General features: G+C 42.5%; 1 protein-coding gene across 1 annotated transcript; it reads right to left on the minus strand.

The window, feature by feature from the left end:
• Positions 1-360: 360 nt before the first annotated feature.
• On the minus strand, positions 361-12,291 carry jmjd8 (jumonji domain containing 8). Its single transcript, XM_028598937.1, has 9 exons — positions 12,053-12,291; positions 7,286-7,381; positions 6,786-6,834; positions 6,321-6,417; positions 6,163-6,231; positions 4,221-4,340; positions 2,914-2,981; positions 1,736-1,870; positions 361-1,470 (listed from the first exon to the last, which is right to left on the minus strand). Exons 1-9 carry the CDS (start codon positions 12,151-12,153, stop codon positions 1,390-1,392), a joined length of 816 nt encoding a protein of 271 aa, XP_028454738.1. The 5' UTR covers positions 12,154-12,291; the 3' UTR covers positions 361-1,389.
• Positions 12,292-12,867: the final 576 nt, after the last annotated feature.

Raw genomic sequence — 12,867 nt, forward strand, 5'->3', positions numbered from 1 at the left:
GATGTTTCAGTTGGTTTAAAGTGTGTTTTCATTTGTTTTAGACAGAATTATCTTTTTAAAGCTGTAGTAAGCACTTTATCTTTGGTGTTGTTGGGGAAATATCCTTAATAATCTAGAGTCCTGACCCAGGGGCGGAGCGGGGACCACGGCCTCTGGGGCTTCAGCCCCTAAATGTTGTCTCAAGAGCCTGTTCTGTGTCAAACTCAACTCCACTAAGGGCCACACTGGAAAATCACATCAAGGTCCAGACACGTAGAGGTTATTAACATGCTTTTATTTCATTGAAAAAGTCAAATATCTTTGACTGATGTCTCATAAAGTCTTTTCACTTACAGTTTGGTCGACATAAAACCCCCAAAAAGCCAGCAAAAAGAGAGAGAGAGAGAGACACTATTGGCTGTTCTGCACACATTTAAACATTTTCTTTCTGTTTAAACGTGACAGTTACAATCCTGCTGCAGGAACTCTCTGAGGGATCAGGTACGTTCAGTCTCTAACGGGTGGGCTCCGTTCTCAATCAGTTCCCAGATTTCCTCAGAACGCTGTGAGCTTGAGGTACGTTTTCTCCATGGATGTATTATAGGATGTATTCTAGGTTTTCTCTGGTTTGATGGGCGTGTGTCAGAGATGTTAACCAATCAGAGATGCGTGTGTAAACTTGTGGTAATAAAAAGGCAGAAAACTCTGTTTCAGTTTAAACAAACGTTTTACTACGTTTTATCGAGGCTGAACGTGCCCCTGCTACACAAAGATGTTTGAAAATGTTGTGATTTAAATAAATGTTCCATGTTTTCTACCTCTGAGTTGGACTTGTTTCTTCCTTGAAGAAAGTGTGTTCTTCATAACTTTAAGTCCGGCTGACTCAACTAAATGATAAGGTGACGTAATACAGGAATGTATGTTTATCACTGTGTGTGTGTGTGTGTGTGTGTGGTCTCTTTTAGCTCTTTTTGGTCATTAAATATGTATTTGTATTGTTAGATTATTAGAAACATGGCTGAATGGAGAAGAGAGACGAGATGTCCCAAAATCCCCACGCGCCCTCTGTGAAAATATATCCTCACACTAAAACAGCTGGCTTTATCCAACATTCACATTTCTGTTCTGGAAATATATGCAAATTAGCATGTGTATGTTGATCAAGATGATGAACCATTTGCATATCTAAACATAACATTTCAGAAAACTTGTCATGCTAAACTAGTTGTTTGAATGTCAGTAATCAGCTGGAGAAGTTTCATGCTGATATATCACTAAGTTAAAGTGTTAACGGGGAATGTAACTGTGGTCCTTCAGACTTAAATATGATCCCAGAAATCACAGCTGAAACATCAAATAGTCTTTTTGTTGCTGAGCGTTTGTCGTCCCGTGAAAGAAGCGCTGGCGAGCTCAGCCGAGGAAGGTGGAGATGAAGACGCTGGTGTCCAGGTTGAGCGTGGCGTGCCACCAGCGGTCGGGGAAATACAGCACCTGATGGAGACAACCACAACACTCAGACTTCTGGGAACCTGGACAGACACACGTGAGTTCAAACTAATGCATGCTCAAAAAAAGGTTGAAAAACGTAAAAACAAATGTCAAACTTGGAGGAAAAAAAAAACATCAAAAAGCTTCAGAAACGTCAAGAACAACTTTACAAAAGCTTTAAAAAATGTTAATGTTAAAGGGTCAAACACAAACTCAATTCTTGATTCAATGAGCGCTCTCCTAACCCTAAGCCGGTTAGAGGGCTCACCTCTCCTGGTCTGATGGTGCACTCCAGCGGAGCCTCGTCCTCCGGCAGCTGGGGGTACGTCTCCCTCAGCCAGGACAGGGTGGTGCGGTTCGGGTGGAAGTGCGGCTCCTTGTCAGGCGGGTAGAGGAACCAACGCTGCGGGAACACAAACCCATCGTTCACTATGAGGTGCTAAACCTACGGAAGCCCTGAAAGGCCAGGTGAGAAACAGGTTATCTCCTGGGTTCTTAGTTAGCGTTAGGGGGGCCAGAAAGCTGTGTTGAAGTGGTCAAATGCAGCATACACAAAAGGTCTTCCCTTCTTAGTTTACAGCCACTGTAAAGCTGTGTGTGTGTGTATGTATATATGTATATATATATATATATATATGTGTGTATATGTGTGTGTATAAAATATATATTAAATAAATTTTATATATATATGAACTGTAATGTAATAGGGATGGACGATTAATAGAAAATGTATCGACATTGAAATTCTGAAGCTGTTAGACGTATTTTTCCCATGACGATAGTTTAGATAATTTATTCCTGTTGAAAGGCCTTCTTTCTCCTTAAAAACATTCTACCACGTGTGTAGTCACGTGACTTTGCCCGGACCAATCAGCCGCATGGAAAGCATAACGGAGGATAACTCAAACACCGAGTCCAAGTCAACTGAGCAACTTCAGAAAAGATGATTTAAAACAACGTGATTAATTATCGTTAATTTATCGTTATCGAGGTAAAATGTGCAGTTAATGGTGATTTAGACGTTAGGTCACATCGTGCAGCCCTAGAATGTATGAATATGTAATGTCTGATGAAATCATATTGCGAGGAGACTGCGTGTTGTTATCAGCTGCTCGCTGAGACCAACCAGCAGTCTTGTCCACATGGCTAATTAATATCCTAATTAATAGATCGCGTATAGTCCGATTATGTCATTTGATTATGTCATATGTCAAAGGCTAGTTGCCTCAGCAAGCAGCTGAGTTTACTGGAATTTGTTTACTAAGATAAACTTTTAAAGATAAAAATGTAGTTTTAGCATGGTTAGCAGTTTGCTATTCTGCTCGTAAAACAGCCGCATGCCCTTTCTTCTACGTAGGAGATGGTTGTTGCCGTTCAGGGCTTCTGAATGAAGCCGAGACATCCGTCTGTGTCCGTGTGTCAACAGCTCAGGATGAAATCAGTCACCTTCCTCCCGTAGATGACTTCGGAGTAGCCGGGGCCGTGCCAGTGAAAGGGGACTCCTGTTCCAGGACCTGAAGACAAAACAAAGATTTGAAGGTTAGTGCATCTCAGGCACTAAATCATGTCGCTGCAGCTTGTTCAACAAAACATTTCAGACGCAAAGTGATTTACATGAAGCATAAGTAAAAGTCGAAACATAGAAAACCAAAAGAATAAGACCATTAATAAAAGAATTTAAACCTGTAGAATCAGGGATGCTAACTTGTCAGCTTTTGGCAAAATGTGCCATTTTAATCCATGTCAATGTGTTTGTGGAGGGGTTGTAGGTCTCCTCCAGGTATCTGCGAGTCATCCGTTACACCCCCCCTGCCCCCCCGTTGGCAAAGGAATGGACCCGCCCTACTCTGCCTTTGATTGGCTAAACTTAATGTTCTTTCATCCAACCAAACTCTCTCCCGTAGCCTAACTTTTAGACGCTTCTGGCAACTTTCCATATTTCCAGCGGACCAGTGTACCTCGCCGACTATATCCCACAATGCAAAGCGCTGAAACGGCCACATCAACCGTGGCTTGCCACTGTGACCGACAACGTGAAGTTTTTGTTTTTTTTTTACAATTTCTGTCTGCTATTTTATCACTAAATTCACTTCTGAGACTTTTTTATGCGATAAATAAACTGCGAAAGTTCGAATATGGGCAAAGCCGGGGGGTCACTAGCTAGCCGGCCGTCCGGCCAGTCATACTCAAAGTTTGACAAGTTTGCACCCCTGACGATTTTGCACCCTTGATGAGTTTGCACCCTTGATGAGTTTGCACCCCTGATGAATTTGCACCCTTGATGAGTTTGCACCCCTGACAAGTTTGCACCCCTGACAAGTTTGCACCCTTGACGAGTTTGCACCCCTGACGAGTTTGCACCCTTGACGAGTTTGCACCCTTGACGAGTTTGCACCCCTGACGAGTTTGCACCCTTGACGAGTTTGCACCCTTTACGAGTTTGCACCCTTTACGAGTTTGCACCCCTGACAATTTTGCACCCTTGACAAGTTTGCACCCCTGACAAGTTTGCACCCTTGACAAGTTTGCACCCTTGACGAGTTTGCACCCTTGACGAGTTTGCACCCCTGACGAGTTTGCACCCCTGAGAAATAGACAATGGAAGTCAAAGATTTAAGAAGTAAAAGAATGTAACATCTTTGAATGAGTCCGGAGACGAGATTCTTTCTTGATCGTTGATAAGAGCCAAATGGCTCAACCAGGATCAGACTAAAAGACTCCAGGTCTGTCGGGGGGGGGGGGGGTCCTCTGACCTGCGATCCCGAAGCTGTACGCTCCGCTGGTGTGAGGCAGGACGTACGGTGGAGACTTGTACTGCTCAAACAAACTCTGCCACTCGGTGAAGTTGTTGTCTCCAAAGAAATACAGCGTCTCTGGAGAAGAGAGGAACATGGAGTCTTTACAACAACCAACGAACACTGTATCCTGGGGGGGTGTCTGTCTGTCTGTCTGTCTGTCTGTCTGTCTGTCTGTGTGTCTGTGTGTGTGGAGGTTCAGCCCGTCTCTCCTGGGTTTCCTCAGCGGGATGGACTAAGACGTGAGGAAAGGAGGCAAGTGGAGGAGGCAAGTGGAGGAGTGGACATGAGATGCAGCTCTAGTTTCCCTGGAGCAAAACCAAACCGGTACACATTTTCTTTTGTTCATCGTGTAATTAGAGCTATTAACTATTAACTTGCTTTAACAGTTTTTAAGGAGTTCCTAATGACACGTTTAGAAACCACTCCTTGTTTTATAGACTCTCTGAAGGATTTTAATTTTACTTTTAAATCAGGATATCGCTCTTAATCTAATCTAATCTGCTGCTTCGACGTTAGATGCCTCGTTTGCTGTGTTTTTAAATAGTTTTGTTGTTTTTTGTATCAATAACTGAGAAACTGAACTGGTTTAAAAATGGACTTCTTCAGTAGGAACCATTGGGCCACAGACAGGAAGTCAGACGGTATTAAGAGATGCACCAACACGTGGTGGTGTCTGCAAATTACAGAATATCAACGTGTCGTGTTGTGTCCCTTTTTGGTCCTTTCTGTTTTCTGTGGGGTTGTTTTGGGTCTCTGTGATCGTTCAGCGTCTCTTTGTGGTCAGTTTGTGTCCCTTTGTCGTTAGTTTGTCTCTTTGTGGTAAGTTTGTGTCTCTTTGTGGTCAGTTTGTGTCTCTTTGTGGTCAGTTTGTGTCTCTTTGTGGTCAGTTTGTGTCTCTTTGTGGTCAGTTTGTGTCCCTTTGTGGTCAGTTTGTGTCCCTTTGTGGTCAGTTTGTCTCTTTGTGGTCAGTTTGTGTCCCTTTGTGGTCAGTTTGTGTCCTATTGTGGTCAGTTTGTGTCCTATTGTGGTCAGTTTGTGTCCTATTGTGGTCAGTTTGTGTCCCTTTGTGGTCAGTTTGTGTCTCTTTGTGGTTAGTTTGTCTCTTTGTGGTCAGTTTGTGTCCCTTTGTGGTCAGTTTGTGTCCCTTTGTGGTCAGTTTGTGTCCCTTTGTGGTCAGTTTGTGTCCCTTTGTGGTTAGTTTGTCTCTTTGTGGTCAGTTTGTGTCCCTTTGTGGTCAGTTTGTGTCCCTTTGTGGTCAGTTTGTGTCTCTTTGTTCAGTTTGGGTCTCTTTGTGGTCAGTTTGTGTCCCTTTGTGGTCAGTTTGTGTCCCTTTGTCGTTAGTTTGTCTCTTTGTGTCTCTTTGTGGTCAGTTTGTGTCTCTTTGTGGTCAGTTTGTGGTCAGTTTGTGTCTCTTTGTGGTTAGTTTGTGTCCCTTTATGGTCAGTTTGTGTCCCTTTGTGGTCAGTTTGTCTCTTTGTGGTCAGTTTGTGTCTCTTTGTGGTTAGTTTGTCTCTTTGTGGTCAGTTTGTGTCCCTTTGTGGTCAGTTTGTGTCTCTTTGTGGTTAGTTTGTGTCTCTTTGTGGTCAGTTTGTGTCTCTTTCAGGTCAGTTTGTGTCTCTTTCAGGTCAGTTTGTGTCTCTTTGTGGTCAGTTTGTGTCCCTTTGTTGGTAGTTTTGCGTCTCTTTTTGACATCACTTTGGACCGTTATTATCTCCATATCTGTGTCTAAAAAGTTGGAAAAGCTAGAGCAGATAATATATAAACACTAAAGATAAAACTTAAAGCTAAAGAAGTCCGACTACAGTCATCAGATCTGAGGAAAGTCTTTTAGTTAGATTCCTTCAGCTCGGGTGCACCTGACCCTTATAATGGGGGGGGTAGAAAGGTGCTGGCTCACCGCTGCCGAGGGCGTCTGCAGCCTGAGGCCTCAGGAACACGTCCACGTACTCCTGCAGAGGGACATCCACTGGAACACATTCATCACAGCGAGTCGGACGAGGTTTTTAATAACATGAAATAAATCAAACTATAAATCCCTGCAGGTATGAGTGTTACCTTTCTTGTAAGAGTACGTGTTCGCTGTGCTGAGCCGGACTCTCCGGGCGCCATAGTCTTCTAGTAAAGTGGACCTGGAGCACGACGACCGGAACCGCTAAAACACAATCAGCGCATGCATATATGTATATGTATATGTATGTATGTATATATATATATATATATGTATATATATATATATATATATATATATATATATATATATATGTATATATATATATATATATATATATATATATATATATATATATATATATATATATATATGTGCGTTTTTAAACTTCGTCTCCAGCTGAATATTTTACTGTTGTCGTGCCGACCGCCGTCTATGGTCGCTAATACACGGACTATTGAGAAGTAGCTCAGACAAACACACTGAACAAACATCTGAACTATCCCTTTATTTACAACATGCACAATACAAATGCACCTATATAACCTGAGTCCAACGTTTGGAGTACGTACCGTGTTATCGGTCAGCCCTCTGAGGATCACCGGTCTGCTGTACGCGTATCTGAACAAACATCATTTCAGCAGCTTTCAGTCAGACTACATGTGGGATCAAGCTCAACAAGTTATCTGGATATGTGAACTTGGCATTTGAAGGACATTTCCCACCCTTTCTGGACATTTTAGAACCCAAATGTTTGACCAGCAGATAAACTGAGAGTGACATCATTTTGCAGCACTGGTTGTCAGGATGTTTACGATGCCTCGGAGCTATTTATTAGTGTGTTTAGGGTGGTAGTCATGGTGATATTTGGTAGTCAGCAAATGGCCGCAGGTCGGACTCAAACTCTGGGCCACTGCGTCGAGGACTGAGCCTCTGCAAATGGGCGCCCACTCTACCAGGTGAGCTACCCAGGCGCCCATTACTGCAACCTTTTGACCTTGAATAAACACATGTGTGTGTATGTTATACATCGTGGTATTATTGGTTGATTTTTAGGAACCATTAGACGTACCTCTCTATGAACTGCTGATGTGAGAGTGAAGACCCGTCCAACACATCGATGTTACAAAGACCTTCATCTTCTAATCGCAAATCTGAGTTTGATGACCTAAAGACAGAAGCAGACATGAACATTAGACAAAATACATGTCGCACATATTTAACCTGGGATCATTTTTAAACTACAGTACTCTGAGCTGACTGCTGCCCTGAATCTATCAAATACAGTGGTGTGAAAAAGTGTTTGCCCCCTTCCTCATTTCCTGTTCCTTTGCATGTTTGTCACACTTAAGTGTTTCGGAACATCAAACCAATTTAAACAATAGTCAAGGACAACACAAGTAAACACAAAATGCAATTTGTAAATGAAGGTGTTTATCATTAAAGGAGAAAAAAAATCCAAACCATCATGGCCCTGTGTGAAAAAGTGATTGCCCCCTAAACCTAATAACTGGTTGGGCCACCCTTAGCAGCAACAACTGCAACCAAGCGTTTGCGATAACGTGCAATGAGGCTTTTACAGCGTCCTGAAGGAATTTTGGCCCACTCATCTTTGCAGAATTGTCCTAATTCAGTTACATTAGAGGGTTTTCGAGCATGAACGGCCTTTTTAAGGTCATACCACAACATCTCAATAGGATTCAGGTCAGGACTTTGGCTAGGCCACTCCAAAGTCTTCATTTTGTTTTTCTTCAGCCATTCGGTGGTGGACTTGCTGGTGTGTTTAGGATCATTGTCCTGCTGCAGAACCCAAGTTCGTTTCAGCTTGAGTACACGAACAGATGGTCGGACATTCTCCTTCAGGATCTCTTGGTAGACAGCAGAATTCATAGTTCCTTTTATCACGGCAAGTCTTCCAGGTCCTGAAGCAGCAAAACAGCCCCAGACCATCACACTGCCACCACCATATTTTACAGTTGGTATAATGTTCTTTTTATGAAATGCAGTGTTCCTTCTACGCCAGATATACTTGGACACACACCTTCCAAAGAGTTCCACTTTTGTCTCATCGGTCCACAGAATGTTGTCCCAAAAGTCTTGGGGATCATCAAGATGTGTTCTGGAGAAATTGAGACGAGCTTTGATGTTCTTTTTGCTCAGCAGTGGTTTTCTCCTTGGAACTCTGTCATGCAGGCCATTTTTGCCCAGTCTTTTCCTGATGGTGGAGGCATGAACGCTGACCTTAACTGAGGCAAGTGAGGCCTGCAGTTCTTTGGACGTTGTTGTGGGGTCTTTTGTGACCTCTTTGATGAGTCGTCGCTGCGCTCTTGGGGTAATTTTGGGCGGCCGGCCACTCCTGGGAAGGTTCACCACTGTTCCATGTCTTCGCCATTTGTGGATAATGGCTCTCTGTGGTTCGCTGGATTCCCAAAGCTTTGGAAATGGCTTTATAACCCTTTCCAGACTGATAGATCTCAATTACTTTCTTTCTCAATTGTTCCTGAATTTCTTTGGGTCTCGGCATGATGTGTAGCTTTTAAGGATCTTCTGGTGGACCTTACTGTGTCAAGCAGCTCCTATTTAAGTGATGCCTTGATTGTGAACAGGTGTGGCAATAATCAGGCCTGGGTGTGGCTAGAGAAATTGAACTCAGGTGTGGACAACCACAGTTATAGTATGTTTTAACAAGGGGGGCAATCACTTTTTCACACAGGGCCATGATGGTTTGGATTTTTTTTCTCCTTTAATAATAAACACCTTCATTTACAAATTGCATTTTGTGTTTACTTGTGTTGTCCTTGACTTTTGTTTAAATTGGTTTGATGTTCCGAAACACTTAAGTGTGACACACATGCAAAGGAACAGGAAATGAGGAAGGGGGCAAACACTTTTTCACACCACTGTAACATTTCTCCAGTTGAAGATTTCTTGCATGAAGGGTTACTTTTTAAAAACATGTCTGAGAAATGGTTTCTATAGCTCCTTCTCATGGCCCTTAAATTGCCTCTCGACTCCTCCACTTGTCTCCCTTCCTCACGTCCTAGTCCCTCCCACCGAGGAGGTATGGGAGAGACGGGAGGAAATCATGGGAGGAGAGAGTGAGAGAGAGAGAGACTGATAGACTGATAGACTGACTGACTGTGGACTGTTGTTGGAGCTAAACATCTTAAAGGGAAAGCCCAAGCCAAAATGTTATTCACTCTCAAGCCATGAGTGAGAATAAGCAATAATAATAATAATAATAATAATAATAATAATAATAATAATAAGCAGGCCAAAGCAGAGATAGGCAGAGAGAGCATGCATGTCCAAAATGTTAAATTGTCAAGTTATTTAAGTACATAGTTTAATATGTGGAACTTGAGATAATGTGTGGATTATTTGCATTCATTATTATGATTATTTCCCCCATGGTTTCCCAACCTTTTATATGAAACTGACTGGCCTTATTCTGTTTCTATGTATTACAGAGGAACATTCAGAATGCAATCCAAACTTCTTTTAACTTTTAGTTAATTTAATTTGAGAAATAATGAAAGATAATAAATGATCAGACAATGAAATATTATATTATAGTTTAGGGAACACAATAATGCATCAATAATTATAATACAGTAATATTTCTTACACCACTGAAATGTACTGCAGTAAAAAGTAAAATACTAATCTCAAATACAAATACAAAAAAAGTAGTAACATTCAAGCAAAGGACAAGTACTTTGAATTGCTACTTAAGTACAGTACTATAGTAAATATACTTAGTTACTTTTCATAACGGGTCATTTGAAAAGTTGCTCCGTAGCAATAAAAAACCTTCATGGCATATTTAAATGTGCTCGTTTTAAGGTAGACGTTAAAGTGACAGAATTTGACATGGAGTTCGGTGTGAAGCTCAGTCAGAGTACAGGGCTCTCAAGTCTCACGCATTGGGCTCGTGAGACACACGCATTTCAACCCGTTCACACGCCACACGCCACACGCCACACGCCACACCTTGTATTTCTCACGCAGAGAAACTACCAGGGTAACGCCCACCAAGGAGCGCCGCTACTTTTACCAGTGGAACAGGTCGAGGAATCAAGTGAGTTCCCCATAGAGTTCAGGACGCCCTGCCACCACCCGCGGCGCTACCATTGGTCATTTTAGGGTCGGGCCCGCCCATTTTGACCCATCTAGCAGTTCATCCAATAAGCAGCCTGAGGAAAGCTTTGAGTGAAAGCTTCTCAGCCAATCAGCGGCTTCTACCCGCCTGCCCACAGGCTGCGTCGTCACCAGCAAGTGATCCAATGAAATGAATGACGTTTGTGCGCAAGCTTTTCAAGCTAGCTCAATGAGACAGACCCAGAGTGTAGCTGTTAGCTAATATGAAACGCAAAGCGAAGCGAAGCAGCTTGTTTTCATCTAAATTCAGCAAGAAACACTCCGAGGAGCAGGAGGAGGACATTTTAAGTAACGCGGTTACAAGTGACGAGTTACCATCCTGCTCGAGTTATTTTTACTGCACAACCTCCCGGGCTCCATTGTGAAAACCTTTGGCCTAGGCTATTTCATTATATTGTATCCAGACAATTGATAGTATTAATTATTGCGTGCGCGCACACACACACACACAATTAATAAAAATAAAAATTATTTGTACGAATTTATGTAGGTCTGCTCCCTCTTAGTGGATTAGTGGACTAATCGGTGGTTCTGGTCTTAGTCATCTTAGATCTCTGTAGTCCATTAGTCATGTCTGATGCTGTTTTCATGCTGAATGACTTATTTCCAAGAAACGTACGAGCACATCTCTGGTAAACACAAGAATTAAGGGTTGACATTTGACCTAACAGATATCACCGGGAAACCTACTTTGATTACTTTCATTAAGGCAATTTTTTGTTGTATTACACATTTTCTGAAATGTTGTTTAAATATGCAAAGGAGGCATTATCTTATTCAATATATGCATCATTTTGCATGACTCTTTGCAGAGAAACTCAGATTTACAGATCTGTCGATTAAATTAACTAATCGATTAGTCGATACAATTGAATGAGTGTTAGTCGACTCAGAATTTCTTCAATCGAACACAGGCCTACATTTATGTCATTTATCAGATCAGACTCCGTCCCGACCCAAACCCCTGCCGCCAAAATCTCACTCTGAACTCTGTTCAAAACTTGAGAGCCCTAACCGGGGAGCGATATTACGAATCCCACTATGGCCACGCCAAGACCCGCCCTTCAATAGCGTTCACACACTACTATTGGCCAGGCGTCCACGCTTACATGTACAGGTCCTATCCCCTGACCAATCCCCTAACCCTAACCTTAACCACTCGAGGTGAAATGCCTAACCCCAACCAATCGAGCTGCTTCGTAGGGCGGGTCTTGGCGTGGCCATAGTGGGATTCGTAATTTTGCAACCGGGGATTTCCACTGGATGCGTAACGGCTGCGGACCGGCTCCGCTGCGTGCCGGCTGTGTTATCCGCCGTCCGTCAATACCCACCGGGTCCGGGTTTGTTGCGGAACGGCTGCGGCCATGACTGACAGCTGTAGTCACGAGGACCCAACGAGATCTCACGAATTCAGGTAGAATAGAACCACAAAACCAACAACAGTTTGTTTCCATCCAGAGGAGTAGAGGGGAAACAGCTCTGTGCTGTGTTTTCAAGGTGTAGTGCAGGGAAATATGATCCGCCATGAGCACGGTGTATTTTATTTTGAAAATTAACCGGATATTTATTTTGTTTCTGTGCTCGACAAGCAGACACGCAGCTGTTACGCATCCAGTGGAAATTCCCGGTGAGAGTAGCAGCGTGTCAGTGTAGTGTTGACCCGGGTTAGGACACTCACCAGCCGCCTCCGTCCTCCGACGGCTCCGCTGCCTTTAGTCCGATGAAACATAGCAGCAGAAGCCGTGAACATGTAGTTAACACAGCCGAATTATAGTCCATTCAAAACTCTATCACCGAAAACTCAAATCTAACTAAATGTATAAGAACATACAGAGAATACGTCGCATTATCCCTGAGAATGGTCTTCTCGCTTCCTACCGGAGAGCCAATCAGAAACCACCACATTAAAATGACCGTGTGCTGCGTTCATGTTCAATGGGAAATGGGAACAATAAACTTTACTTTAATAGTTTTAAGGGTAATTTTAGTTTTTCTTTTCAATAGGTAGGCTACCCTATTTTTTATATATATATATATATATATATATATATATATATATATATTATACTTTTTTAATGTCTAAGTGACTTATTTGGACAGAAATCTTTTAAATTGGGCAAGTATTAAGGAGGCTGAGCGCGGTTGCTTTTCACCCACTGCAAGACCCAGGCGGACCCAGGGGCATGCTGGGAAACGCCGGCCTCTCAGCTGATTGGTTCAGAATCGACTCAACATGATGACGTTTTATATAAACCTTTTATTGATTTTGAATCAGAGGCATTTTAACTGCTATTTGTCTGATTTAAAAGCTTATTCTTTATGTTTAGAAGTCAGAGAGACTGAATCAGTTCAGATTACAGATCATCTACAGTCTGTTGGTAATTAAAATCAGCACCAGATCTCATGTAGAGCATTCTGACAGCTACTCTGTCATAATAAAAACAACTGGAGACTGTGTAGGAGCTGATATATGGTCTGATAACATTTTATTAA

The sequence above is a fragment of the Perca flavescens genome, chromosome 15 (assembly GCF_004354835.1).
Source record: "Perca flavescens isolate YP-PL-M2 chromosome 15, PFLA_1.0, whole genome shotgun sequence".
NCBI classification, from domain to species: Eukaryota; Metazoa; Chordata; class Actinopteri; order Perciformes; family Percidae; genus Perca; species Perca flavescens.

Coding starts and splice junctions, on each gene's coding strand:
- jmjd8 (XM_028598937.1), bottom strand. CDS start 12,153: ATGGACTATAATTCGGCTGTGTTAACTACATGTTCACGGCTTCTGCTG. Junction 7,382..12,052: donor TCGGAGGACGGAGGCGGCTG/GTGAGTGTCCTA, acceptor TTCTGTCTTTAG/GTCATCAAACTCAGATTTGC. Junction 6,418..6,785: donor GAGGGCTGACCGATAACACG/GTACGTACTCCA, acceptor ATTGTGTTTTAG/CGGTTCCGGTCGTCGTGCTC.